The 27,115-nt window shown below is 63.8% G+C and overlaps 3 protein-coding genes across 4 annotated transcripts in view; 1 reads left to right on the forward strand and 2 right to left on the reverse strand.

Moving 5' to 3' along the window:
• The first annotated feature begins 29 nt into the window (after positions 1 to 29).
• Positions 30 to 3,835, forward strand: SLC22A31 (solute carrier family 22 member 31). The gene is made up of 9 exons (XM_037408606.1): positions 30 to 383; positions 1,289 to 1,392; positions 1,459 to 1,613; positions 1,720 to 1,888; positions 2,182 to 2,324; positions 2,433 to 2,541; positions 2,611 to 2,825; positions 2,959 to 3,070; positions 3,174 to 3,835. Exons 1-9 carry the CDS (start codon positions 30 to 32, stop codon positions 3,520 to 3,522), a joined length of 1,710 nt encoding a protein of 569 aa, XP_037264503.1. The 3' UTR covers positions 3,523 to 3,835.
• Positions 3,836 to 4,195: 360 nt separating this feature from the next.
• CDH15 (cadherin 15) lies at positions 4,196 to 9,856 on the reverse strand. The gene is made up of 14 exons (XM_037409434.1): positions 9,755 to 9,856; positions 7,903 to 8,055; positions 7,576 to 7,731; positions 7,353 to 7,497; positions 7,117 to 7,277; positions 6,821 to 6,949; positions 6,527 to 6,712; positions 6,203 to 6,456; positions 5,923 to 6,065; positions 5,615 to 5,851; positions 5,293 to 5,532; positions 4,704 to 4,840; positions 4,474 to 4,629; positions 4,196 to 4,393 (listed from the first exon to the last, which is right to left on the reverse strand). The coding sequence occupies exons 1-14, from the start codon at positions 9,803 to 9,805 to the stop codon at positions 4,196 to 4,198; spliced, it is 2,346 nt and encodes a 781-aa protein (XP_037265331.1). The 5' UTR covers positions 9,806 to 9,856.
• Positions 9,857 to 14,969: 5,113 nt separating this feature from the next.
• The window catches only part of ACSF3 (acyl-CoA synthetase family member 3), a 66,374-nt gene continuing 54,228 nt past the window's right edge, over positions 14,970 to 27,115 (reverse strand). For both annotated transcript variants that reach the window (XM_037409228.1, XM_037409229.1), the window contains exons 8-10: positions 19,879 to 20,013; positions 19,102 to 19,213; positions 14,970 to 15,252 (exon numbers count right to left, since the gene is read on the reverse strand). In XM_037409228.1, coding sequence (XP_037265125.1) covers positions 15,135 to 15,252; positions 19,102 to 19,213; positions 19,879 to 20,013 — 365 coding nt within the window. In that variant the 3' untranslated portion in view covers positions 14,970 to 15,134. The remainder of the gene's footprint in view (positions 15,253 to 19,101; positions 19,214 to 19,878; positions 20,014 to 27,115) is intronic.

Below are 27,115 nucleotides of genomic sequence, written 5' to 3' on the forward strand. Positions count from 1 at the left end.
CAGCCCGAGGGTCCCGGCGGCGGCGGGCGATGGCGGCGGGGGCGGCGGCGCGGCCGCGGGGCCGGCGGGCGGCGGGGGGGTGGGCGCCGTGCGCGGCGCTGGCGCTGGGGTGGGCGCTGGGGTGGGCGCTGGGGGCGGCCCCGTCCCACCGCTGCCGGCCCGACGCGGCGCTGCTGCCGCCGCCGCTCCGCCGCCTGGCGGGGGCCGCGCTGCTCCGTGCCGCCGTCCCGCGGCTCCGCGGCGGCTGGAGCCCCTGCCAGCTGTACCGGTACCGGCCCGGGCCCGGCCCCGGGGCCGCCCGCCCCAACGGCACCGGGCCCTGCACCCGCGGCTGGCACTACGCCCTGCCCGCCGCCGGGCTCCGCTCCAACCTCGTCACCCAGGTTGGGGGGCGCGGGGGGGCTGGGGGGAGTGCCCGGGGGTGCGGGGACACCCGTGGGCCGGGGGGGGGGATCTGTGGGTCGGGAGGAGGCCGGGGGGATGGACGGCTGGGGAGGGGGAGTGCCGGGGTTTGGGGGTACCGGGGGTCCCCAGGGGTGGGGGGATCTGGAGGGGTCCCCTGGGGACAGGAGGGGTTGAGGGGTGTGGGGGGGTCGGGTCTGGAGAGGCAGTGGGACTGGATGTCTAGGGGGGTGAGTGTCTGGGGTTTGGGGGGTCCCGGGAGTGGGGGACACCCGTGGGGCTGGGTGTGGTCTGTGGGGCTGGAGTGATCAGGGGGGGCTGGGGAGGCTGTTGGGGCTGTTTGTCTTGGGGGTACCTCGGGACTGGGGGCTTTGAGAGGGTCCCGGCGGGTCCCAGGGGTGGGGGGTTCTGTGGGTCTGGAGGGGACAAGGGGAGGGGGCTGAGGCGGTGGATGTCTTTGCGGGGGGGGGGGTCTAGGGGGTACAAACTGGGGATCCCAGCCCCTGGAACAGGGACCCCAGCACGGGTCCCCCAGGAAAGCCCTGGCTGTGGAGGGGGGGTGTCCTGGGATGTGGGGGGTGAGGGAGGTGGCTTGGGGGGAGCAGGGGTCCTGGGGAAGGGAGGGGGTCCTCAAGGGGAGAAGGTGGGAGACACCCGGGGCGGGGGGGGCAGCTGGGGGGAGCGCTGGGGAAGGGGTGCTGAGGGGCTCTAAGGGCCACCAGCACCATCCTATCTGGCCTCACATTTCTGTTTGGGGGGCGGGGGGGGGGGGGCTGCCCAGAAACCCCTCGACGCACCTCCTGACTCTGCTGGCGGGGGTGGGGGTGGGGTGTCTGCCGGGCCGCCCGTGCTGACGTCCCCCCTCCACGTGCCCCCTCACCCGCAGTGGGACCTGGTCTGCGCCTCGCGCTGGAAGGTGCCCCTGGAGCAGACCACGCACTTGCTGGGCTGGACGCTGGGCAGCGTTGCCGCTGGCCTGGCCTGTGACAGGTAACCGGGGGTCCCCGGGGGCGGGGGGCTCGAGCCCAGCCCCGCTCACAGCCCATCCCCCGGCAGGTTTGGCCGCCGGGCTGCCTTCGTGGTGTCCCTGGTGCTGGCGGTGCCCTTGGGGCTCGGCGTGGCGTTGGCCATCGACTTCGTCATGGTGCTGGTGGCGCGGCTGCTCTTCGGGGCGGCGCTGGCTGGCGCCTTCCTCTCCCTCTACGTGGCACGTGAGTGTGGTGCGGTGCCCTGGGGACCGGGGGTGCTCCGGGATGCTCTGGGGGACAGGATGCCCCGCACCTGTGGCACCCACGGTGCACCCCTCCCCCCCACCAGGGCTGGAGCTGTGTGACCCCCCGCACCGACTGGGGGTGACGATGGTGGCCGTTTTCTTCTGGATCGCCGGGGAGCTGCTGCTGCCGGGGCTGGCTGTGCTGTGCCGGGACTGGCGGGTGCTGCAGGGCACCGTCACCATGATCCTGGCTCTGCTGGCTGCCTGCTGGTGGTAAGGCCCCCCCGGGCTGGGGGGTGCGTGCTCAGGGAGGGGGGTGCCATGCCCAGGGAGTGCAGCGGCAGCACCCAGCACGCCCTGCCCAGGGCCGCGGCGGGGATCAAAGGCTGCTGGGGGCTCTTCAGGTGGGGTGCGGGACCCCCCGCCCTGGGTAAATGTTTGCTCAGGTTTGAACTTGAGGGTTTCTGGGCAGTGTTGCTTTGAAACCGGGAAAGGGGGGGGGGGGTCAGCGCTGGCGGGGGGCCAGGCTCCTGGGGAGCCCTGTGACACCAATGCTCGCGCTCCAGGTGCCCGGCACTGCTGCTGGAGTCACCGCGCTGGCTGCTGGCCACGCAGCAGCTGGAGAGGGCCAGGAAGACCTTGCAGGCGCTGGCCGAAAGCAGTGGCCCTGGCGACGACAGCTCCTGCCACGAGGAGAGCCTCCTCGCCGGTGCGTGGTGGGGGCTGCCAGTGTGGCTGCTGGGCCCCCTCCCCAAAACTGTGGTGCCGAGGGTGGTGGGATGGTCCTGGCTCTAACCCGGCTCCCCTGTCCCGGCAGAGCTGGAGTCCCTGTCTGAGGGGTCCCCGCAGCCCCGGTACCACGCCGTCTGCGAGATCTTCGGCACCAGGGTCATCTGGAAGAACAGCGTCATCCTTGGCTTCACGGCGTGAGCAGGTGGGGGGGTGCCGGTGGGGAGGGGTCTGGCCCGCGGCCCCCTGACCCCAATCTCCTGCAGGTTCATCGGCTCTGGCATCCGCCACTGCTTCACCCGCAACCTGGCCCCCCACCTGCCGCATTTCTTCTCTTCCTACTTCGTCCTGGTGGGCACCGAGGCAGCTGCCTGCCTCTTCGTCTGTGTGACGGCCGAGCGCTTCGGGCGCCGCGCCATCCTCCTGCTCTGCGCCATCCTCACCGGCATCTCCTCCCTTCTGCTGCTGGCCCTCACTCAGTGTAAGGATGGACAGGGACCCCAGCCCTCCCTGCAGTGGGATGCAGCCCCCAGCTGGGGGTGGGAGCAGGGTGCTTGGTGGGGGTTTGTGTGCAGGATTTGACCCCTGATGGTGCTTCCCCCCTCCCCCCCCAGACCTGCTGGACCTCATTGTCCTGACCCTGTCCGTGGTGGGCATCACTGCCTCCCATGCCGTCACCATCCTCAGCATCTTCTTTGCCAGTGAGGTTCTCCCCACCGTGGTCAGGTAAGGGGGCAGCCGCCACCCTCCCTGTGCTACCCTGGGGTGGGGTGGGGGGATGCCTGGGGAGGGTCCCCCGGGCCCCCTCTGAGTGTGTTTCCTCCCGCAGGGGTGCAGGGCTGGGCCTCGTCGTGGGGGCCAGCTTCGTGGGCAAGGCAGCCGCCCCCATCACTGCCATCCCCAACAGCCGCGGCTTCTTCCTGCACCACGTGGTGTTCGCCTCCTTCGCCATCCTCGCCGTCCTCAGCATCATGCTGCTGCCAGAGAGCCAGGGCCGCAGCCTGCCCCAGTCCCTGCAGGATGGCGAGAGCCAGCGCCGCCCCCCCCTGTTCCGCCAGCCCCCCCGCGAGGACCACCTGCCCCTGATCTCCCCCCACAGCATCCCCCATGACTACTCCCACCTCGCTGCCTCCACCAAGGGGTTGCTGAGCTCCCCGGCTGCCCCCCACAAGATATAACCATGTCCCCCCTCCTCAGGATCTCCCCGCTGTGGGGGAACTGAGCACGGTGCTGGGACCCCCGCCCGTGGGTGCTCGCGGGGGCGGTGGGGCGCAGCAGGACACATGCAGCGGCCGGGCTGGGGGGGCTGCGCACCCACCCCATGGCGGGGCTGGATCCTGCCTCAGGAGGAGCTGTGCTGGGAGCCCTGGGGCGGGGGTGATGCCCCCCCAGGGTGTCTGTGGCAGGCGCCCGTGGGCTGCCAATAAAAGTGCCTTGTTTGTAGGGGGGGCAGCTGGCATGGTCGGGGTGCACAGTGCCCCTGCCACCGGCCTCCTTCTCTGGGATCTTTATTATGGGGGTGACCGGGGGTCTCCTCGCCCACCCCACCCGGCTCTGCGGGGCCTTTCCCCGGGGTGTGTGTCCCCCCCCAGGGTGCTCGGCCATGTGCTCGGCCCCTGCCGTCCTGGGGTTTGCTGGCACGGGGGCTGCAGGCAAGCAAGCCCCTGCGCAAGGCCTCTTGGTGCACACGCGTGTGCAAAGCCCCTGCAGCCGGGTGTCTTGTGCACGGCCATATGCAAAGCTGCTGCACCTGGGCATCACGTGTGTGCACAAGCCCCTCTGCCCGTTCCCTGCCCCAGCCCCTCGGGTGGGCAGTGGGGTGCCCTCCTCCTGCCCCCCCCCAGGTCCCTGCTATTGCCCGTAGAGGTCGGCCAGGCGCCGAAAGCGTGGCCCCCACTCGTTCAGGTAGTCGTAGTCCTGGTCCTCGTCTGTCAGGCTGGAGACGATGGAGCTGAGGGGGCTGGCGACTGAGCCCGAGCCCTCGTAGTCGTAGATGAGGGCCGTGTCATAGGGGGGCATGCTGGGGTCGCTGTCGGCCGCCTCCAGCCCCTGTGGGGACAGGGGGACATGGTCAGCCTCGCCAGGGATGGGGAGCTGAAGGCAAGGGGGGCTCTGAGCCCCATCCCCACCTCGTTGATGAAGTCCTCGATGTCGGAGGGGCTGCTGGGCAGCTTGCGGGGGGGCTGGGGAGTGACAGAGCTGAGCGGGGTGTCCCTGCGCACCGGTGGCTTGGCCCGCAGTGAGAAGAGCTCTGGGTGCCGAAGCTGGTTGATGTCATAAGCGTCCTGCGGGGATGGGGGGGTCAGGGGTGCGGGGCTGGGATGGGCACCCCTCTCCCGCTTCCCTGGGTCCTGCTCACCTGGTCCTCCTCGCCCCCGCCCTGCTCGTCGTAGTTGAGGATGTTGTCCCGCATGTCGTCCTGCGAGCGCTGCAGCAGCCCCTTGCGCAGAGCCCGCCGGCGCCCGCGCGCCCGCGCTGCCCCCAACGCTGCCAGGACTGCAGGCAGAGGGGGGGGGCATGGGCTGGGGGACCAGGGGCGTGGGGCACGCAGGGATGGGTTGGGACAAGGGGCGATGGGTGGGATGCAGCTGGTTGGGAGAGTGGGATGGGGATGCAGGTAGGGATTTGGGGTGGGGTGGGCTGATGGGGTGGGATGGGTGATGAGGGAAACGGTTGAGGGGAGGTTGGTGGGGGTCAGAATTGGGTGATGGTGTTGGGAGCCATGGGTAGGGACAGGATGGGATGGGCCAGGAGCAGGATGGGGACATGGGGACATGGGTAGGGACAGGATGGGGTGGCCAGGAGCAGGATGGGGCGATGGGTGGGGGGGCGAGGTCGTGGAGCGTGCTGGTGGCACTCGGGATGGGTGGGTAGGACCAGTGCTGCGTGGTAGAGCCACGGGGCTGGGGCAAGGTGGAGGGGGCGAGGATGGTGGGGGTCTCACTCACCAAGGAGGAGGATGCTGCTGCCGAGGATGATCAGGAGGGCCCCGAGGGTGATGCCGGCCCCGGTGGCGGTGGCAGCCAGGACACCGTCCTCGCAGGTGCCCTCCCGGCCGCAGTGGCACACCGAGACGTTCAGCAGTTGCTGCCGCTCCCGTGGGGGGGTCCCTGAGTCCCGGAGCAGCAGCGGGAGCGAGTAGGACCCCCTGGGCAGCTCCACCAGCACGGCCAGCACGGCGTGGGTCACTGCAGGAGGGGCATGGGCAAGGGGTGAGCGGGGCCCCTGCGGCCCCCTGTGCAGCAGCCCACCCCCCGGGGCACCCCTCACCATTGAAGCGGGTGATGCTCCAGTTGCGGGCAAGCTGGGGGTGCTGGGGGCTGAGCTGGAAGTGGAAGGGGGCACCGTGGGGGGGCCGGTCATCGTCCGTGGCCCCCAGGAGCAGGCTCCCCCCGCGGCCCGGCCGCCCGCAGACCACCCCGGCTGGCAGCTGCAGCAGGGGCGCGTGGTCATTCACCTCCAGGATCTCGATGGAGAGGGTGCCGGTGGCGGAGAGCGGGGGCTCGGCTGGGGGCACAGAGCAGAGGGTCAAGGGGGGAGGCAGGAGCAGGGGGACGCAGCATGGGGGGGCCGCTCACCATCATCGCGGGCGAGGACCAGGGCGATGTACCAGCCGCCCTGCAGGAAGGCGGAGGGGTGCAGCAGCTCCCGCTTGGTGCGGACGGTGCCAGCGTGGGGGTCCAGCTGCAGCCAGTCCGCCGGGTCGTAGAGCAGCGCGTAGCTGTGGGTGCAGGGGGTGCATTACACACCCCCCCCCAAACACCCACCCTGGGCTGCGAGCGCAGGAGCCTCAACGCAGCAGGTGCCGGGAGGTGAGGCAAGGGGACCGGGTGCCGAAGCCCATGGCCTGCGACTCACGTGAGGGTCTGGAGCTGGCGGGTGTCGGGGTCGCTGGCGGTGTAGGTGGTGACAGGGGTGCCCGGGGGGGCCCCCTCCAGCACGCTGACCCGCCGCGGGTTCTCACGGAAGATGGGCGCCTCGTTCACGTCCCGCACCCGCACCCGCACCGTGGCCAGTGCCCGGGGGCTGGCGGGGGCCGTGGGCTCCAGCGGCTGCTCATTCTGCACTGACACCGTCAGCTCGAAGCGGTCCCGCACCTCGTGGTCCAGCGGCTGCCGAGAGGGGCCACGGGTCAGCCGAGCCACGGGACCCCCAGGCCTCCCCCCGCTGCCCTGCACCCACCTTGGCCACGGAGAGCACGCCATCGTTGGTGTAGGGGTCGGTACGGATGGCGAAGGCACCCTCGGGGTCGCCCTCCAGGATGGTGAATTTGGCCAGCCAGTTGGGCGAGCCGGCCAGGTCTTTGTCGTGCACGAAGACCTTGCCCATGTCCACACCGGCCGCCTGCTCCTCCACCTCCATGGAGAACTGGGGGAGAGTGGCGTGGGGCTGGTATCTACCCCCTTGGGATGCTGCTGCCCCCGAGGGGGCTGGCTGCCTCCCCACAGACCCCTGCATGTCCCCCCTGGCCACTACCTCCTCCTTGGTGAACTCGGGAGGGTTGTCATTGATGTCCTCCAGGTAGATGATGGCCATGGCGGTGGTGGTGAGCCCATCCCCGGACATGTCAGCTGCCTGCACCGTCAGGTTGTACACCCCCATGGTCTGCGGGAAAGGAGGGGGGGGATGGCCCTGAGCCCCTCCAGCCCCCTGGACACCCACCATGTCCCCATGCCTGGGGTCTGCTCATGGCTGGAGCTGTGGTTTCACCAGCCAGGGGGTCTCTGGCTACCCCCAGACCCAATGCTGCCTGTGCCCCCTGTGCCCGCTACCTCGCGGTCAAGGCCGGGCCGTGTGGTGCAGATGTCGCCGGTGGTGGCGTTGATGCTAAACATGCTGGTGGCACCCTGCTCCAGGATGGAGTACCGCAGTGCCGCGTTGTCAGTGTCGGGGTCATCAGCATCAGTAGCATCCACCGTCATCACGCAGGTCCCTGTGGCCACAGGAGCCCCCTGGTGAGTGCTGGCAGGGGGGATTGGCTCAGTCCCCAGCCCCCAGCTGGACCCACCTGGCTCAGCCCCCTCAATCACATGCCCAGTGAAGACATCCTGCCGGAAGAGGGGCCGGTTGTCGTTCTGGTCCACGACAATGATCTCCAGGTCGGTGGGGTCCTCCAGCGTCACACCGCCCAGGTCCAGCGCGAAGGCTTTCAGCTGTGGGTGCAGAGCGGGTGGGTTGGGGCCTGGCTGGGGGGGGCGGGGGAGCTGCAGGCAGCCAGGTAGCATCCTTACCCGGAAGCGGTCGTTCTCCTCCCGGTCCAGCATGGCATTGAGGAAGACCTTCCCGCTGAACTTGTCAATGGAGAAGATGCCCAGGGGCTCCTCGTCCACCCCCGGCCCCTTGATGCTGTAGATCACCCCCCCCGGCTGCTGCTTGTCCGACTTGATCTACCCCAGGGAAAACAGGGCTGGCAGTCCCAGGGCTGGGGGGGGCTGTCTCCTGCCTGGGGTCCCCCTCTGCCCTGGGTCTCCCCCAACACCGTGTTCCACTCCTGGGGGCTGCCCAGAGTGGCCCCCACTCTGCCACCTGAGAGAGAGGGTGGGGGGCTCCCCACCTACCTGCACCAGGAGGTGAGGGATGCGCTTGTGGTTCTCCGAGACGCTGATGGGGGGGATCACCCAGGCCCTCTTCACCCGCCGTGGACCCTCGTGCTGCCGCCAGGGCTGGGGGCTGCCCAGGGCCGCGGCGCCTGGCTGGGCTGGGCTGGCACCCTGAGGGAGACACGCTGCTGCTGGTGTTGCTGGTGTGGTTGGTGCTGCCGGTGACCACAAAACCTCTGGAGGGGGTTGCGGTGCTGGGTGCACAGGTGCCGGGGTGCACGGTGCTGGGCCCCCCTGGTGGGTTTGGGTCTGGGGGAGTGGAGTGGTCGCCCAGCTCCCCAGGGAGCTTAGTGCCAATGGTCCCCTGACATCCCAATGTGATGGTGGCGGGTCTCCCACCAGGCTCGGTGCCTCCCAGATGACCCCAGTGGTGCCCTGGGCACGGCCCCACGCCACAGCTGGGCCCCATGGGACCCCTGCAGTGGGGACAAAGGGGCTGTCCCGGGCTGGCGGTGCCTGGCCGCAGCCCCAGCCCATGTCACAGCATGGACGTGGCAGTGAGGGCAGAAGGGGCAGGGGCAGGTTTAGGCTGCACGGGTGGCCCGGCTGGGCCGCAGAACTGGGGTGCTGGGGGGGATAGGGAGCTGGGGGGCTGGAGTGGAGCTGGGGGATGTGACAGGGAGGAGATTAGGAACAGAGTCTGAGGAAGCAGGTGTTATGGGGGCTGCAATGGAGGGGGGGGAGCTGGGTGGGACTGGGATGGGTTTAGGAGCTGTGAAGGGCTGAGCTGGGGGGGTCAGGGAATTGGGGGGTGTGGTACGGGGGTCCAGAGCAGGCATGGGGCTTGGAGGTGAGGGTTGGGAGGGGCGCAGGGAGGTGCATGCAGCCCACACCACCCACCCCCAGGTCCATGCCACCCTCGTCCTGGGACCCGGGGGACCCGGCTGTTCCCTCCCTAGGGAGGGAGCACATCTGGGCAGCATCAGCCCTTGCACCCACATCTGCACCCACCCGTGGCTGCACCCACCCCGGGTGCCGGGGTGTCCCGGGGTGCCCCAGGTCCCCGTGTGTGCATCCAGCCCGGGGTGGGGGAGTGGGGCAGCGGGGATGGCTGTGCTGGGGGTCCCTGGGGATGGTGTGGGGCTGTGCAGGGTAGGGGGGCTGCGTGCCTGTCCCACGGGATGGGCAGAACAAGGAGCTTGTTTTGAGGCTGTGCCGGGAGCTGCCCTGTGGCTTCCAGCTGTCCCCCTGCCCTCCCCGGGAGAGACTCCCCTGCTGCTGGGGGGCTGCTGGAGCTCAGGGAGGGTGGGGAGGGTGTGAGGGGGGGCGATGGGGGCTCTACTGCTGGGGGGGGGCCTGCCTTGCAGGTCCCCTTTCCTTCCCCTGCCCTGAGCACCCGGCCATGGGCTCCAGGCCAGAACCCCAACAGCCCCATGTGGCTCGGGCCTGAGACCACGGCGAGGGACTCTTGGGTGACATGCGTGGACAGGGGGGTGCAGGGAGGGGGTCTGGGACCACAGCTGGGATGGGAAACGGGGGAGCAGAGTGTTTCTGAGTGCCTAACCCTCCCCCAAATCCCATCTCCTGGTTCACAAACGCAGGCAGTGTGCCGGAGCTGCAGGCTCCCCGCTGCCGCCACCATCTGTGGGGTGGGAAATGCCTCCAGAGGGGCAGCAAGCCCCCGTCCCCCCCATCCCCATCCCCGCCGCCCCCCAGGACATGCCTCCACGGGGTCTGGGGTCCAGCCGCCCCCCGGCACCGCGTCTGGGTTCCCCATCCCGTCCGACCTTCCCGGGGCATAGACCGTGGGGGTCCCCATCCCTACCCGCACCCCATCCCCATCCCTCCCCCGTCCCCCCGCGCCCCTTACCCGAGCGCAGAGGGGGGCGAGCAGGCAGGCGAGGAGGAGCGGGGGGCCCATGGCGAAGCGGGGCGCAGGGCGGCCGCCAGCCCCGAGCTGCTCGCCGGCCCCGAGCTAAAATAACCGCGGGGCTGGCTGAGTGACAGCACATGTGCTGCCGGGCGGGCCGGGCCCCCCCGGCCGGGCAGCTGTCCCCGCCGCCCCCCCGGCGCTGCCTGCAGCCCCTGCCCGCCGGGGGCCCGCCGGGGCGGGCGCCGGGGGGCCCGGGGGGATGCAGAGGGGGGCGCCGGGGGGGCCCCGCTGCCCGGGGCGGGGGGCCGGGGTGCGCGACCCCCGGGGCAGGGCGAGCGGGAACGCGGCAGCTGTCGCCGGGCGCGCCCCGGGGATGCCGCGACGGGGCGGGCGGGAGGCAGAAACCCGGCCCCGCTGCCCCCGCCACGGCTGGCCTGGCACCGGCACCGGCACCGCCACCGCCACCGCCACCGGCACCGGCACCGGGACCGGGACCGGGACAGGGACCGGTTCTGCCCGCCCCGCTCCGCCGCGCCCCCCGTCGGGGCGAGCCCGCCCCGGCCCCTCGGCCGTACCCGGGGCCGCCTGCGCTGGCGGCGGGGCCGGGGGGCCGGGGCGGGATCGAGACGGCGGCATCCAGCGGTGTCCCGGTCCCGGTGGGTCCCCACGGGGCGGAGCAGCACCGGGCTGCTCCTGGAGCCCTGGCAAGGCCCCCGGTCCCGCTGCCGCCCTCGAGCCCCAGCGCCGGTCCCGGTGCTGCTCCCGACGGCCGGGGTAGGTCCCGGTGATGCCCCCGACCCCCAGTGCCTGCCCCGGTGCTGCCCCTAACCCGCGGGGCCGGTTCCGGTGCTGCCCCCGACCCCCGCTGCCGCCCCCGACCCCCGCTGCCCTTCCCGGCGGCTCCGCGAGGCCGCGGCACCAGGTGGCAGCATCGTCCCGGCCACCGGCCCCGGCCCCGGCGGTCCCCGCCTCCCGGGGTCCCGCAGCGGGGAGCGCCCCCCGGGGGGGGTCTCGGGCTGCAGCGGGGCTGGGAAGCCGCCCTGGGCCTGGAAATTCCCTGGCTAGGGAATATGCGGCGTTTCGGTGACACTGGTGGCATCACCATGTCCCTGCTTGGCTGCTGTGGGGACCCCCGCCCGGCCGGTGCCTCTCCCCTTCTTAGCAATAAGGGCCCTCGGTGCCCCCCCAGTGTGCGGCATCATCTGGGGCGCGGTGCCCTCGTAGGGCACTGACACCGGGTATGGCACAAGGTGTGGGACGAGGGACACAGGACATTTCTTCTGTCCAGCCCCAGCAGCTGAGCGGTGGTGGCAGGGCTGTCAGTGCCCCAGGGACCGTGGGAGGGGACATGGAGCCATGCCATGTGTGGGTGAGCGCTGGGCACCGGTGACCGGCGGCATGGCTGGGCCCTGGCATGGGCAGTGGCGCTCACTTGCCTGTCCGTCTGTCCAATCCCATCCATCCGCCTGTTCGCCCCGCCACCCCGCATCACCGTCACACGAGGAGCTGCCCCGCTGGTGCTGGCTGGGGGTCCTGGCAGCTGCCGCTGACCCTAACGCGCCGTGGCAGCGGGGTGGTGGAGCAGATGTTCCCTGCCACCGGCACCGCGGCACGGGGGTGCGGGGGTGGCAGACGTGACAGGCTCTGACAAGGTGCCAGTCTCAGCTCGTGGTGCCGGTGCTGCCAGTCACAGGAGCTGCCTGGCGCCAGTGGCATGGCTCTGGCAGTCACGGCCTGACCTTTGCCCCTGCACCGCCATCCCCTCCCCTTGCAAACTGAGGCTCCCACTGGGGGGGCAGGGCTTTGGGGTCCCACAGGTGCTGGGCCCAAACCTGCGACCTCCCTTGTCATGCCAAGTCGGAGAAGGGGTCACCCTATTTTGGAGGGGCCCAGTCCCCCTGTCCCAGCTGACACCCTCTGATGTGCCCACGCCACTGCAAGAGCTGTGGGTGTTGGGACCAGTCATGTCCCTACTGTGGGTGCAGTGGGACCAGTCGTGGCCCCAGCGCAGGGACTGGGGGGGCTGGGCAGTGCCCTGTCCCCACCATACCCAGTGCTGGGGAGAGCGAGCAGCCAGGAGTGCGGGTTGAGGTGCTCAACCACGAGGTGCCAAACACAGCGCAGCAGCTATAAAGTCACTGGAGCTTCGGGTTTTATGTGGCAATAAAAGATAATGTCAGCTATAAAGCGCGGAGCAGGCCCTGGTGTGCCAAGCCGCCTGCCGAGCCGGGGCAGGGGTGAGCTGCTGGGCGCGGGGGGAGGGGGGCATGGGGGCGTGGGCAGCCCTAGGGGACACCCCGGCAAGGTATCACCTTGCCCGGGGCAAGCAGGTCCCCAGGTGCCCCAGGGTGGGCTGCAGGCAGGGGGATGCTGTGGGATGGCCAGCACTGGTGGGGCCAGCATTACTGGTGGACACATAAAAGATGCTCCTTGGGGTTGTTGTTGTTTTAATGGTTTTATTGCGCGATGCTGGGACGGGCCTGGCAGGCCTTAATGAAGGAGATTGATGGCTTAATAGCCTGTAGCCATTACGGGGTAATTGAATGGTTGTGTACATATGATCAGACCATTAATGCGGACGTGGCTCGCAAGCGAAGCGCCCGGAGGAGCCGTGGGGGGGACATGTGCAGCCCTCCCACACCCCTGACGGATGTAGCATGGGGGGAGCAGAGTCCATGGCCTTGGGGAACCCCATCCATCCCTGAGGTCCGTGCTGTGTTGGTGTCCCAGGGCCACATCCAGCAGTGAGGGGATGGAGCAGGTCTCCAGGTTCATCCAGTGGCACCGGGTCACTAAAACCCGTGTCCTGCCAGCTCAGCTCCCAGCCTGGGCTCTGGGCCACCATAACCAGGTGCTTTAACAAGGCTTTTAATTAACAGGCGCCATATATAGGGGTAAACAGCAGTGAGGGAGCAGAAGTGGAGCTGTGGGGGTTCTGCATGGTTGGCAACCCCAAAGCGGGGCTGACCACTGACCTCCCTGTGAACGCCGCCACCGAGGAGAAAACCCAGCAGAGCTGCCACTGGGTCCCCGCGCCAAGGTGTGAGTCAAACTACTCATTTTAGTGTGTGACAACCAGGTGTTTTACAGTATTTGCTACCTGTGATCATCCATCAAAGCAATCGATAGCGTTCCTGCAGAGTTTTATTAATGATCTTGTCACCGGGCTGGTGCTGGGTGTCTGGGGTTGTCGAGAATGATAGATCATTAAGAGCTTTTGCTGCTATTTATTCTCCAGTGACCTTGTCTCTCTCCATTGTTGCTTGCTTAAGAGTTATGAATGTGAGACATGATAATTTGATATTGATCTATTTGGTAAGTTAAAAAATTTACTGCATCGTCAATGTTTTAACAAAGGATCTGCCCGGTCCCTCCCACAGACCGGTGGTTGCTGAACTCCATGGCGAGGGGGCAAGCCAGGCACCGTGCCAGCATCCGTGGGCTGGAGTGCCGGGCCTGCCGGCCGTGGGATGGTGAGGGGTGGCTGCGAGAGCTCTGCCGTGTTCCTGGTGCCCCTGCGAGACCCTGTCCCAGCCCCTGCTGAGCCTGGAGTACCGACACCCTGGTGCTGGCACTGCCCTGGAGATGCTGCCGCGGGCAGGGTGCAGCAGTGGCCCGAGCGGGCGCACGGCTGTTCGGTGTCATCACTTGTGCTCCCTGTCCCTTCCCAGCGCCTCCAGGGTCCTGTCAGCTGGTGGAGAAATCTGGGGCTCCCTGTCACCCCCTTGGCACTGGACAGGACCAGACCAGCATCCCACTGCTGTGCTACCTCCCAGGGCACTGGACCCACTGGTTGGGGACCCACAGCGCACGGCCGCCATCCCTCGCTGCTGTTATTGATCGCCACCGCCTGCTGCCGCGGGGCTGGCAGCTCACGCATGAAGTCAAACAGGGACAAAAATCCGTTTATAAAGGTACGGCTTATCGATACTGCCTGTCCTCCAGGAAATCGATGACCTTCAGACAGGGGCACTGGTGTCAGCCGCGCACACACATGCAGTGTAATTCATGTGCTGCATCTGCTCCCCAGTGCCTCCAACACCCTGCTCGGCTCTGCCCCCACCCCACCCCAGCCCGTGACCCCCCCCCCGTGGCTTGCACCCCTCGCCACTCCGTGGCCAAGACCAAAAGCCGAGCCCATCTCCGGCGCCTGCCCAGCCACGCTGTTCCTCCCCATCTCCCTGGGCTCCCTGCATGTTCCTCAACGCTTCACGGCTCTTCTGTCACACTGAGGTCACCGCAAGCCCCTGGCAGCCATCCCGGCCCCTTCCTCCCCGGGTCTTTCCCCTCCCCGTTATGGGGTGGGTGCCACAGCGCTCCTCAGCACTGGCCAGGGCAGCGGGGCTCTGTGCCGGTGGTGTCACTGCCCCTGCCATCGGTCTGCGCCGGGCACGGGCTGGCACGGGAGCGCCTGGCTGCGGGAGACGTGCTGGGCTGGTAACCGTAAGCCAGTATTTGATTTTTACATTTATTCTTTACTTCTTCACTTCTGCTGGGAAATGGGAGGCAGGGCCTGGTGGAGCAGGGAGGTGGATGCTAACGATTCACAGCAGGTAACGGGGCATCCCATGAAGAGCAGGATCCCACCAGTGAGAGGATCCACTCGCCTTCTCAGGCTCTCCTCCCCTGTAAACCAGACTATCAGGAAAGTTGCTCAGTCCATGAGAATGGGCAGAGAGGATGCAAAATTACCAGGCGTCACCGCAGCTGGCTGAAGACAGTTTAATCTAAAGAGTAATTTCATCTGGCAATGAGTTGCACGTGGCCTGAGGTAGAGCTATAACGAGGACGAGCATCCAGAGGCAGATGAAGGCAAGGTGGGGAAGCCAGGGTGCCCGGACAGCCCTTCCCACCCAGGCAGAGCAGCTCCACCGGCTTGGCATCATGGGGCTGAGACCCACCGAGGGCCCGCCGGGCTCATCTGCCCCAGCAGCTGCGGCCGGGACCAGCTCGGGGTGGATGCAGGGGTGTCTGTGGTGTCTGCTTTTCACCTGCCTCCCACCACCTCCATGGGGGCTAAATAGAGCAACTTTGGCCAGCAAGTGCTCACTGCCAGCACTGGCATGGCTGGCAGTCCTGGCCCGGGACCCCCCAGCATTCATCCCACTCTCCCTTCTAGACCCAGGGCTGCTCTGAGCCCCCTGCAAAGGGCTCTTGCACAAGAAAGGTGGCCTGCAGCTCTGGCTCACTTCAGCCAAAGAGACCACATGGGTTGAATCCTACTTTCACTGGACTTTATTTGTGGAGCAGCCTGCAGTAAGCCCAGACCTGCCACTGTTAATCACTGCTGGCACCTCCTCAGCGCTGTTGTAGAGGGGGAACGGATGCGGCGGAGGACCAAGCGCCCCGGGCTCCCAGTCCTGCCCGATGCCGTGCACTAGGCTGGGTAAAAGCGCTGCAGAAGCTCCTTCTTGTTGACTTTTCCCATCTGATTGCGTGGGATCTCCTCCACCACGATCAGCTCGGTTGGGATGGTGTACGGTGCCATGGTCTCCCTGCAACGCAGAAGCGCAGTCTGTTACGGCTGACCAAGACCAGCACTTCCAGCTCATCCTGAGCCCCCTCAAATGCCACCAGACCTGGGGGTTTGCTCCAGGACCCTGCATCCTGCAGCAACGGAGCCACCCCAGTTCTCCAGGCAGCGGGGCCACAGGTGAGTGGCTTTGGGCAAATAGTGGCCATACTCTGGCTCTTTCCTAAGGGCTCAACACAGACCCTGAGAGAGCAGCAGGGCTGACTTTACACCAGTCACACGTTGCTGTGCTGCAGGTGGGGGCTAGAGAGCAGCCCCTCTGCCGGGTGAGCTGTCCTGGGAGCACCTGTGGCCCCATCAGCCCCAAGCGGCCCCACCGGGGACCCCCCACCCACACACCCCCAGGAGCCCATTCAGGCTCAGCTCTGAGCTCCCAGTCCGCGCTGAGCTGTGCTGTGCGGGGTTTGCTCCCAGCCTGTCTCCAGGGGGGAGCTGTGTCGCCAGCAGCTGGTCCCGGGAGGGGACCCCTCGGAGGTGCAGAGCTCATCTCTAGCCCTGTCCTTGCCCCTCCTGGGAGGACTTTGCCCCCTCCCCCCCGCCCCCCCCCTCCATAGCTCATCTCTGGCCCTGTTCTCCTCCTGCCTGTGCTTCCCCGGCTGCACCCTGGACCTGGCTCATCACTTGCTGTGTTTTGGGCTGGTGAGGGACCCTGCACCTGGTACCCAGCTCCGCCTGCCGCGCTCGGCCCCGCCGCGGAGGACACTGCCTGCGCTGCGTCACCCTTGGCCGCCCTTTGGGAGCCAGCCCTGCCATGCAGCACCTAGAGCACTCGCAGAGCACAACGCACCCCAAAACACCCAGCTGCCCCTCGGGAGGAGGCACGGAGAGCCTTCAGCAGGTCAGCTGGTGGCAGAGCCCCCAGTGCAGACTCACTGATCCTCCACGATAGAGACAGCATGGGAAAGCAGCGCGGTGGCACGATGGATGCTGCACCCCGGTGTGTTCCTGGTGCCAGTCCCCAAGGGCAGGCACCACGGGTTGCCCACCTGGCTAAGTGCGTGCCGGTGACTTGCCAGTGACTCGTGGCCATGCGCTCTGGCCCACTGGGGGGTCTTCCCGCTGCGGGAGGGAGTCTGAGTGCTGAGCACCATCCCCCTGCCATTTGCAGAGTGCAGAGGGGGGGCTCTCCTGCCTTCTGCTGCCTGTGTGTCACCAACCTGGGGCCGTGCCCAGCTCCAGCAGTGTCCTGGCACTGACTCTAATGCGAGATGCCAAGTCTGCTGAGCCCTTCAACCATCGCCCGGCCCTCCTCCTCCCACCCGCCACCAGCACCCCCTGCCATATGGATGCCTCTAACTCGGGATGGCGCCTGTCGCTGGGAAGCACGACTGGAGGCGAAAGCTGCAAAATGAATCACTCTGAAGAGGGACATGTGTCTCCTGCCAGGGAGCGCGAGAAAAAGGGCCAAACGAATGTAAGTGACATAAAAAATAAAGGGGAGAGACAGGGTGAGAGGGAGAGAGGCAAGCGGAGGGAGCTGGAGCAGTGCCTGGAGCCGGCGCTGGGCAGGGAGAAGCAGCCCCGGAGGACCCTGGGTGGGCAGTCAGCCCCTCCGACTTTCTGGGGGCTTTTGTTTCAAGGGCTCTCACTCTTGCTCTGCACAGGCAGAACAGCACCGTGTCTGCCCACTGATCTGGGGACGGCGATGGGAAGAGACGTGCAAGGACAAGGGGGAACATCCTGGGAGGGGGGCAGGCAGTGGAGCACATGGCTGGCTGAGCGTAGCCCCCTGCCCTGCATCAGGGACCCCCAGAGCAACACTCGGGTGACCCATAAAGTGCAGCCATGATGGTAGATAAAAGGATCTGCTGGGGTCACCGACGTCCCTGCCAGGAGGCTTAGGGATGAGCAGTCACCACACAGCATGGTGACGATCTCCCTTCCCAGCTCTCCATCGCTCCTGCTCTGTGCTGAGGCCATGGAGGGCCCTGGATGGAGAACCCCGGAGCACCAGACCCCGTACCAACCAGGACAGGCTCAGCCTGGCTGAGAAGGGGTATCTCGGCTTGCACCAGAACATCAGTAAAATCAAGCAAAAGCTGCTGGTGGCTGTGGGCTGCCCTAGGCGGAGCAGGAGCCCCAGGTGAGTCTGGTGTCCCTGTGCACTCACAGCCCAGAAAGCCAACTGTGCCCTGGGCTGCACCCCAAGCAGCGGGGTGAGCGGGTTGAGGTTGAGGGGGGGATTCTCACCCTCTGCTCCACTCTGGTGAGGCCCCCCCTGCAGTGCTGCATCCAGCTCTGGGGCCCCCAACATCAGAAGGACATGGAGCTGCTGGAGCGAGCCCAGGGGAGGCCACGAAGATGATCCGAGGGCTGGAGCACCGCTCCCCTGGAGACGGGCTGGGAGAGCTGGGCTGGTTCAGCCCGGGCAAGAGGAGGCTCCGGGGAGACCTTAGAGCAGCTTCCAGCACCTACAGGGGCCGCCAGGAAACCTGGGGAGGGGCTTTGTACAAGGGCCTGTGGTGACAGGACAAGGGGGGTGGCTTTGAGCTGGAAGAGGGTGGATTTAGATTAGAGATGAGGAAGAAATTCTTCCCCGTGAGGGCAGCGAGGCGCTGGCCCAGGCTGCCCGGAGCAGCTGTGGGTGCCCCATCCCTGGCAGTGTCCCAGGCCAGGCTGGACGGGGCTGGGGGCAGCCTGGGCTATGGCAGGTGTCCCTGCCCGTGGTGGGGGGGTGGAACTGGGGGGGCTTTAGGGTCCCTTCCAACCCAAACCATTCTGTCATTCTATGACCAGCAGCCAGAGGGTTAATGTGTGTGCGCAGTGCTGAGGTGCCAAGGGACACCCTGGCAGGGTCTTGGCCCCTCTGCCCCAGCAGCCACCCATGTGCAATTCATTTCTTTGTTTGCTTCTCTTCCCCCACTACGTAACTGTTTAATCAGAGCAGCAGCCGGCCAGCTAGCATCTTCCTTGCATTTGCTAAATCGCAGTCCCCCAACTGTGATTTTTGCAAATCCAGGGGAAATCTTTAATTGGCTGCTGCACAGACCCTGATGAAACAAGTGCTCCTGCCGCTTACAAAATAGCGCCAGCCTCGCCAAAAATATCCGCAGCCTGAAGGAGGGAGTTACCAGGAAAAGAAAGAATCTGCTATTAAATATTTTGCTAATGAAATATTAGCGATAAACGCGGTGATTCTGCTTCCTGGCTCCCGCCTGCTTACGCTCCCATGGCTGATGCCTGAAACCCCAGCACTGGCCGCACTCTGATTTAAACAAGGAGGTGTGGGTTTTCATGCCAAAATGTTGCAGGATGGCAGGTGGCTGCTTTGCGCCATGCTCATCAGTATTGCGATGACTCCAAGCAAGGTCTGTGAGCTCTGGTGTCTCCCTCCCTCTCCAAATCCCATGGGAGAGGTCTCTGGGGTTAACTGGGCACTGGGCTGGACTGGCTTCCAGTGGAGAGGAAGGCAAGCAAGGAGCGATTGCAGCAGCACCGGGAAAAGCTGAGCAAACGTTCTTGTTGCTGAGATAACATGAAGCTTCCCTTGTCCTGGTGCTCACTCTGTGCTTTTCTGCAGGCAGCTGGGCTCGGGGCTGTGGGGCAAGAGCCACTTGGCCGCACCACACAGGTCATTTATCAAAGGCACTTTTGGGGTGAGAGGCCCATTTATTTCCATTATCTCACATGCTCGGTGACCTCCAGGTTGGAGCTGTGGTCTTTTCTCCATCCTCAGAGCCTGAGGCACTATGTCATTGCCGGCCACCTCTTCACCCCTCCTCTGACATGTCCCTAATGAGGATGCTGCAGGCTTTGAGCCCGCTTTCCCTGTGCCGTGCTGCTCACCATGCACTGCCCCATGGCACCTTACCTAGCCCAGACTTTCAGGTCCTTCACAGAGAGCATCTCACCCTTGCGCAGCTGCACAACAGCACTGACCCGCTGACCCCAGACCATGTCCGGCGGCCCGATCACAGCTACATCTGCAGAGAGAGCAGAAGACTCAGGCTGAGAAAGCAGAGCAATTTCTGGGGTCAGGGGTGGGGTAGAAGAGGGGTCCAGCACTGCTGGCAGGTGCCTGCGGCAGCGGTGTGCAGGGAAGAGCCGTGTGTGGAGGAAGACGCCATGGGATATTAGTACAGGAAAACACCGGGGACTTATGTGCTGACACAATTTCCAAGAACAGTGCTTCTCTCCAGGGAAAAGGCAGGAAGCCCCATGGTGTTTGAACAATTTAGAGTCAACAGGGAGCAATATGATGTAGAGAGCGGTGTAGAGCCGGGGACGCCACTTCTGTCCCTTCACACAGGGTCATGCACAAGGGCAGGAGAGAATTAATTACGGTCTCACTTCCAAAATCAGATGAGATTTTGGAAATGAGAGGTGAGAGCTGCTGCTGACTCAGCACCCGGCCACAGGCTTCATGACTTCAGCCCTGGGAGACAAGTAACAGCAGGCTTTAAATGCAGCCTGCTCTTTGCTCAGACCCAGCCTCCCTACGGGGAAGGCTGGGAAAAAGCCTCCAGGCATGAGCCCCCGGGCAGCCCCGCGTCTGCACCCCGAGCCAGGTCTGAGCCCAGAGCCAGGCTCCCATGTGCCATCCCTTCTTGGCACAGCCTGGCACGGGGACCAGGGACCAGCAGCATACCTGTTATGTGTGGGTGCGCGAGCAGATGACGCTCCACCTCCAGAGCACTGATTTTGAAGCCCCCGTTTTTGATGATGTCTACCGAGGTGCGGCCCTTGATCCAGTAAACGCCGTCCTTGTACGCTGCTGTGTCTCCTGAAAAGCAAAACAAGCTCAATCAGAAGCCATCCCCTTGCTTCTCCTCTGCCTTTCCTGACCTGTGGATGTGACACTGGTGATGCCCTGGGCAGGCGCTGAGCCCAGCTCCCTGTACTGGCCTGTGGGGACAGCTGCACTTAGTGCAAATATCACGAACATCTCTGCAGAGACCGCCAGGGATGGGGTGTCAGCTTTCCCCACAGGACAGCCTGCTCCTGGGGTCACACCGAGGGGAAGGAGCCCTTGCTTTTCTGTGGAAGGAAAGGGAAGAATAAGGCTGTGTACCCAGAAGTCCTTTAATATGGAAACAATGAAAATGGGAGCCATCGCTACAGGTGGAGATGTTCCCCAGCACGCTCTCAACATGGGCCACAAGACAAGCAGTCTCCAGCTCAGCCCCTTCCTCGTCTTCCTGGCAATCAGCACATCACAAAGATCTTGGTTGTCCCTTCCCCGTAGGATGTGACACTTCCTAGACCTCTGCCATCCTCTGCCATCATCAATGCTGCTGAGGGTCCCCATCACATAGTCCCCAGCCTCCTCTTCCTCCCACCCGCTTGCCTGTGCCAGTGATGAGACACCCGCAGCCAGCAGCCTGCAAGAGCTGTGGTGGGTCTTTCCTGGCAGCTCCGGTGCCGTGAGTGCCCTGATCGCAGCCACCAGCCCCTGCCACCCCCTGGAGCCGCCCTTGCGCTGGGGACGGCCAGCTGCTTGTGAAGGGGCCTTTCCCCCACCCCTGCATGGCTACCACTAATAATAAAAGGTGGGGGGTGATGTTGGGAAGAGGAGACCGACCTAAGCAACACGTTGGATCTGACCTGTCCTATCTGCGGGGGAAGAAGGCGTGTGGCAGGTGTGATCCGGTAATTAGCTGCTCGTGCTGAGGCTGGGAAGATTGAGGAGAGAGGTCATGTCAGCACAACCTGGCTAAATGCTTAACAAGCTGGTGCACTTTGATAGCTACTTAAGATGATTACTCACATCCTGCTAATAGAGCCTTTGCCAACCGGTGGGCAAGGGGGGGCTGGGGACCTCGCATTTCCATTTCAGAGCCTTGATGGCAGCACCAGGGGGGCCCTTAGCTCTCCCCTGCGTGTCAGTCTCCATCCTCTCCTTAATGATACGCGCTGCCATTGTGTCCACACACCCGGCCCGCTCCCCGCTGCGGCTTCACTCGCAGACCTCATTTCACTGCTGGCTGGAAAGCTCAAACACGGAGATGACACGGAGATTGGCAGCGGGGAAAAAGCAGCTTCCAACAAAGCAGGGTGAGCCGGCACTGCTGGGTCTGCAGGAGCTCCCCCTGTGCTTGCCTTGCCCCCGGTCCAGCCACATGTGCAGAATATGGGGAATGAGGACGGCTGGGGGTCGTGGACCCCAGCATCCCTGTGGCCGGGAGCCCGCAGGGCCAGGAGGACCTGCTAAACCTCTGGTGAGGGGGAAAGCTGTGTAAGGAGCACACCAAGAGGGCTCCGAGGGCTCTGGCACCCGTCTGAGACCTGGGAACTTCCTTGGGTGGCCCAAGGAAAAGCCTCCCTGCTGCCAAGGACCATGTGGACCCCCATCCTCTCCTTCAGAGATGAGGTCCCCTCTCCTCCCAGGGACTCACAGTGTCACGCCAGCAGAGGTAGGCACACCCCACCATGCACATCGCTGAGCTCCACCGCACTCCCCTCCTTCTTGGTGCTCCTTTGGGCCCCCTCAGCGCTGCTTTGCAGCCCTCCCAGCACGCTTCACAGCCCAGGTACCGCAGGACGCGTCTGTCGGCTACGCAGCTTAACAACAGCCCCTTTCCAGCTCACATCTGGCACGCCGCGGAGTTTGCACGCGGTGTGTGCAAAGGCAGCGAGCGCCCAGAGATTTACGGTGTCAGAGCAACGAAACATCGGAATCAGTTCTGAATTTGGGCTGCTCCCCAAAAGAGCTGTGTCCCTGCTCAGCTGGCACATGCCGCAGTCCTGAGCAGCTCATCTTGCTCAATTCAGCCAGGGAATGATTAATTGTTCCTGTACTTGCCTGCCTGCCTCCTGGCACTCCTGTGGATGTTGAAGGCTGTCTGGAATATTTTAAAAGTTGTGGGAGAGTTTTAAACTCGGGCTCTCTGGGTGTTTGGCTGCTCGGGGTTGGAAGGAATTCACGACCGCTGTGATAAACTACCTCCTGCGCTCAGTATCACTGTAGCATGTGTGACTGACACAGGACCAGAGAGTGAACATTAATTAAAACGTGGCGCTGGGGACCGGAGAGCCATGAGCTTTCGGCAGGGAGATCAGGAGCTGCTTATTCATGCAGAGAAGACAGGGAGAGGAGAGGGAATTCAGACCTGGTTCAATGACACACAGATCTCATGTTGCTCTTCAGGACTTAAGCACATGAAAGCTGCCACATTTGCATTTTCCTCTGCTCTGCAATGAGAGAACAGTCCCAGGGACAGGTCCAAGGGACAGTTGGGACCATGAGGCAGATCTGGGTGGGGGCAGGAGATTTCTCTGCACCAAGGTCTCCTGATGTGAAAGCTGAAAGGCTCTGTGCCTGTCCAGACAACTCATTCCCCTTATCTCTGCTTACAATGAGCAAGGACTGAATTCACACCCGGCGTGCCGTGCTCTTGAGTCTGCTGGGGACGTGGCAGCCATGGTGATTTCTCCAGAGCCTGTTTGCAAAGCAAACTGCCAGGGCAGAGCCTGTCACCAGGGTCCCGTCTCTGCCCCGCCCCCACCCCCCCACGCACGGGGCTCAGGCAGAGTGGGACACACAAGCCCCAGCGTTGCCCGGCCTCAGATCCCACTGCCGGGGAGGGAAGACTCTGTGCTTTACTGGTGGCAGAGGGATTTCAGGGCACATCCGGACCATAACAAGACACCTGAGCTGGCAGCAGCTCGAGCGCACAGTGCCATGCGGAGCACCCGCCCCAGCCCTGCAAGCTGCGCCGAGGTGATGCAGGCGCTGCACTGGAGCGGGGTTGTTAGGCTGGGCGCTGCACCGGGCTGGCTCAGCTGGCTGAGGGCTCGCCCGTGCGAACATCCCTGCACGGCCACTGCCTGCATCCCTGCGTGGCCGTCCCCTGCCCTCCCGGCTCTGGCAGGAGCACGGGCAGGGTCTGCTCACACCTGCCTCACACTCAAAGTGGCACTGTCAGCTCCAAAATGAGCTTTTTGAAGGAGATGCTCCCCAGGCTGCTGCCCTCCCAGATGTTCCCCACACAGCCAGGGACAGGAGGAAGAAGACAGACAGGACTGGGCATGAAGAAGGAGGGGAAACCCCCTCCTCGCCACTCACTTTCCATCCCTGTGCCCCCCACACTGTCGCTGCTTCTCACACGGATCCCTCCAGCCCCGTCAGCAGCATGGCACGGCGGGTGGTTAGCATTATTATTGTGACTATTGTGAGCTTCTGGGACCAGCTCTGTAATTTCCCCCTGTCTCTTTCTTTCTGTCTCCTCTCTCCTGTAAGCCGAGCGTCAGGGTCTTGCTGTCACTTCCCAGGCTGACAGGACAGAGCACGCTCCGGGGGACTGCCGTCCGCCGAGGACAGCCACATTACCCTCTGCCCCGCGCCATCTGCTACCAGCCGAGCACATCAAGACAGCGTGTGCGCCGGCACATCCAGCACAGCAAAGCGCTCGCTGCCTCCCAGGCCAGCGGGGATTTCCTGGGCCACTGAGACTAGTTAAAAGGATGCTGTCGTTTGCTTAATGACTCTCCCCCACATGCTGCCATTAAACAGTGCTAAGAGCATCATTTCCAAACCCGGCACTGCACCAAGGGCTCGTGGCAAGGGTCGCACCCATCTCCCCTGGACTCCCAACGTGTGTCCTTGTGCATGAGCCCACCCAGCCCCTGCACACAGCCCTGCTGCTGGCGCTGCGCTCCATCCCCTGGCTGTCCCAGCTTTTTCTGCTCCGTTACACAGGCTGCCCCGCCAGCAGGCTGCAGACCACAGTGCCCCTTGCCCAGCAGCTCTGAGCGCTTTGCCAGTGTGGGTACCTGCTCCCCAGCAGGCAGGGGCAACGGAGGTGCTGGGGGGGCATTTCTAAGTGGTGAACGGAGCTCTCCCCCATGAGATGGCACCACCTTCCAAACCACACTTCTGCTGACACTCCTTTCCTGTTGGCCATGTCCATGGCTCCCAGGGAGCGCTCAGTGCCACAGCACAGGGACAGGAAGGATGCTGTGGAGTGGTTCATCAAACTGTGGGTTCAATACCTGCGTGATGCTGCTCCTGAACCACCATCTCCTCTTGTGTGAGATGGGAACAACTGCCCTTGCTATCTATCACCCGCCCATCTCTCCTCTCATGCCTCACGCCAGGGCTCCCATGCGCCCAGCCTGGCCAGAGGCCAGAGACGTGCGGCTGGAGAGGACCCCAGCCACCCCAAAGATACCCCAGCCAGCTGGAAGATACCCCAGCCACCCCAAAGATACCCCAGCCACCCCAAAGACACGCCGCCTCCTCCTGCTACACCAGCCTCCTGCCCGTGCTGCTCCGGAGCTGCGCCCCTACTCTGCTGTCAGGAGGACCGATGTGAGCTTGCAGAGTAAGACCACCTCACTTTGGGAAAGGTGAACCCCAATTGCACCCCACCACCTCTCCACCCTCGCTCCCAAACCCCTTCCTGCTCCCTCCGGCACAGGAATCGCCCCGGCAGCACACAACAACACAGCCATGCCTGTGCTCAAACACTTCCCGCAGCACCAAGCCAGAATCAGTATTTCCTTCCTCACAGCCAGCTGCGCGGGGACGGGGATTTTGGCTGATGAGAAGATTATGGTCTCTGACACCACATCTCCACCTCTGCTTGCCCGGGCCACCTCCAGCCGGGCTCCTTTCATCAGACAAAGCAGCCAGCGGCAGAAGCCTCCATTGCACGTGGCTCAGCGTCGGTGCTGCGGCGCAGCTGATGCTGCCGAGGCCATGGGATTATTGTTTCCCTGACAGCAGCCATCACCGCTACCTTTGGATTTGTTTCAAGATGCTCAGTGGGCATCTGTTCTGCGAAATGTTAAAGGCTCTGCTGAGCTGCATACTGAACAGGCTCCTGCGCTGGGCGAGCTGGGGGTGGGCTGCACTTTGCTGGAGTTTCAGGCAATTTTGTTTTTTATATACGTATATATATATATGTATATATATGTGTATATATATATGTATATTTATAAAAAATCATAGAATCATAGAACGGTTTGGGTTGGAAGGGACCTTAAAGGTCATCCAACCCCTCTGTCACAGGCAGGGACACCTGCCACTAGACCAGGCTGCTCAAAGCCCTGTCCAGCCTGGCCTGTTGTATACGTATATATATATATATATATATATATATATATGTACTAGGCAGCAGACTGGCCTGAGTGGCATGGCTCCGAACAGCGAGAGGAGGATGTGGCCAGGCCATCAAGCTGCCAGGGGCTGCCCATTCAGCACCTTAAAGCAAGCCATGGACATCTCCATCAGCCTGCAGACTCAGCAAGTAAGCACCGCTGCACGCTGACCCATGGCTCAGCCTGCAGAGACCAGAGGCTGGCATGAACCGTGCCATGAACCACCAGGCACTGAGTGAAAGCCATAAAAGACTTTTTCCAGGCTACCTTTGTTTTAAAAATGAGGCTTTTGGGTGAGATCTATTTATAGGGAAGGGCTGTCTATAGATAGTGACTTGGCACTGGCCGCCGTACTGTGGAATCATAGAATCATAACATCATTTAGGTTGGAAAAGACCTTTGAGATCACCAAGTCCAACTGTTAATGCAGCACTGCCCAGCCCACCATTAAACCATGTCCCTAAGCACCGCACCCACGTGTTTTTGAAACACTTCCAGGGATGGTGACTCCACCACATACCTGGGCAGCCTGTTCTAGTGCTTGACCACCCTTTCAGGGAAGAAATTTTTCTTAATAGCCAATCTAAACCTGCCTTGGCACAACCTGAGGCTGCTTCTTCATCCTATCGCTTGTTATCTGGGAGCAGAGTAGGTGCACACAGATGCATGCCTTGCCCAAATGAACCCAAGCAGCAGCCACGCTGCAATGGAGACCCTGTTTCCCAACTGAAACCCCAGACATCTCCGCAATGAAGTTCTTCAAGTTGCAAAATACTTGTTGCAAAGACGAAAGGGCTCTTGTGATTCTGCCACTACAGCCTTTAGTTTGTGCACCTCCTTCACAGAGTGGAGAGATGTCCCGGTGACTAATGGGGATCCTGAGCCACTTTCACGAGACGTGCTGAACAAGAGCCTCTTCGCTTCCAAGAGCCGAGCTACTGGAGCAAACCCTGCCTGGAGCTCCTATGCCAGCACCCTTACCCAAGGGTCAGCTTGTTCCTGGCAAACACAGCAACGTTTCTACATCAAAGGTGTCATGAGCAAACAACTATTGACCAAGAGAACACTTTGGCTGGAGAAAGGAAATGCTGAGCAGCTTGGAGAAGCTCTGAAAGTGGAGAAGTGCACAGGAAAAAAATGAGACTTTCCAGGTTAACCATGAGGAATGGTGACTTCAGCCCAGTCTTGGTGCAGAGCTGGGAATGTCTTAGGACCTGCTGGAAAACCACAATGAACGGTGATAGTGCTGCCCTCGTAACAGGTCTGGCCCACTGGGCTTCATTAAGCAAAGACCTCAGCCCTGCCCACGGTGCTGAGGACAGGGTGGCACCCGGGAGCTGCACCTCTGGAAGAGCCCACCCTAGACACAGCCGCTGCCAATACATCCCTGCTCACGAGGGACAGGTGTCACTCTGATGCCTGGAAGGACATCGAGACAAAAGATTGTTTGGCAACATGTGTCACCAGCTTTGTGGCAACGACAGCATCGGCTGCGCTGCGACATGCCAGCTTCAGCTGCGGCTCTGCGAGCCGAAAACTGCAACACTGAGATGACACGAGAGCAACACGGCACCACACTGACTTGCAAATTGTCACATGGCCTTTCCTGCCTTCTGGGAGGTTTTTTGCCATCCCCGCATTACTTATCCACCTATTCCTTTGTGTTTAAAGCAAAAGAGAAGCACCAGGCATTTCCTCAGGGGCTCGCCCTGGTGCCCCAGCCGATGGGACACAGGACAGCACAGGCACCCGAGCATGTGTCCTGCAAGGTTTGCAAACCAAAG

This window comes from Falco rusticolus, chromosome 15, assembly GCF_015220075.1.
Source record: "Falco rusticolus isolate bFalRus1 chromosome 15, bFalRus1.pri, whole genome shotgun sequence".
Lineage (NCBI taxonomy): Eukaryota > Metazoa > Chordata > Aves > Falconiformes > Falconidae > Falco > Falco rusticolus.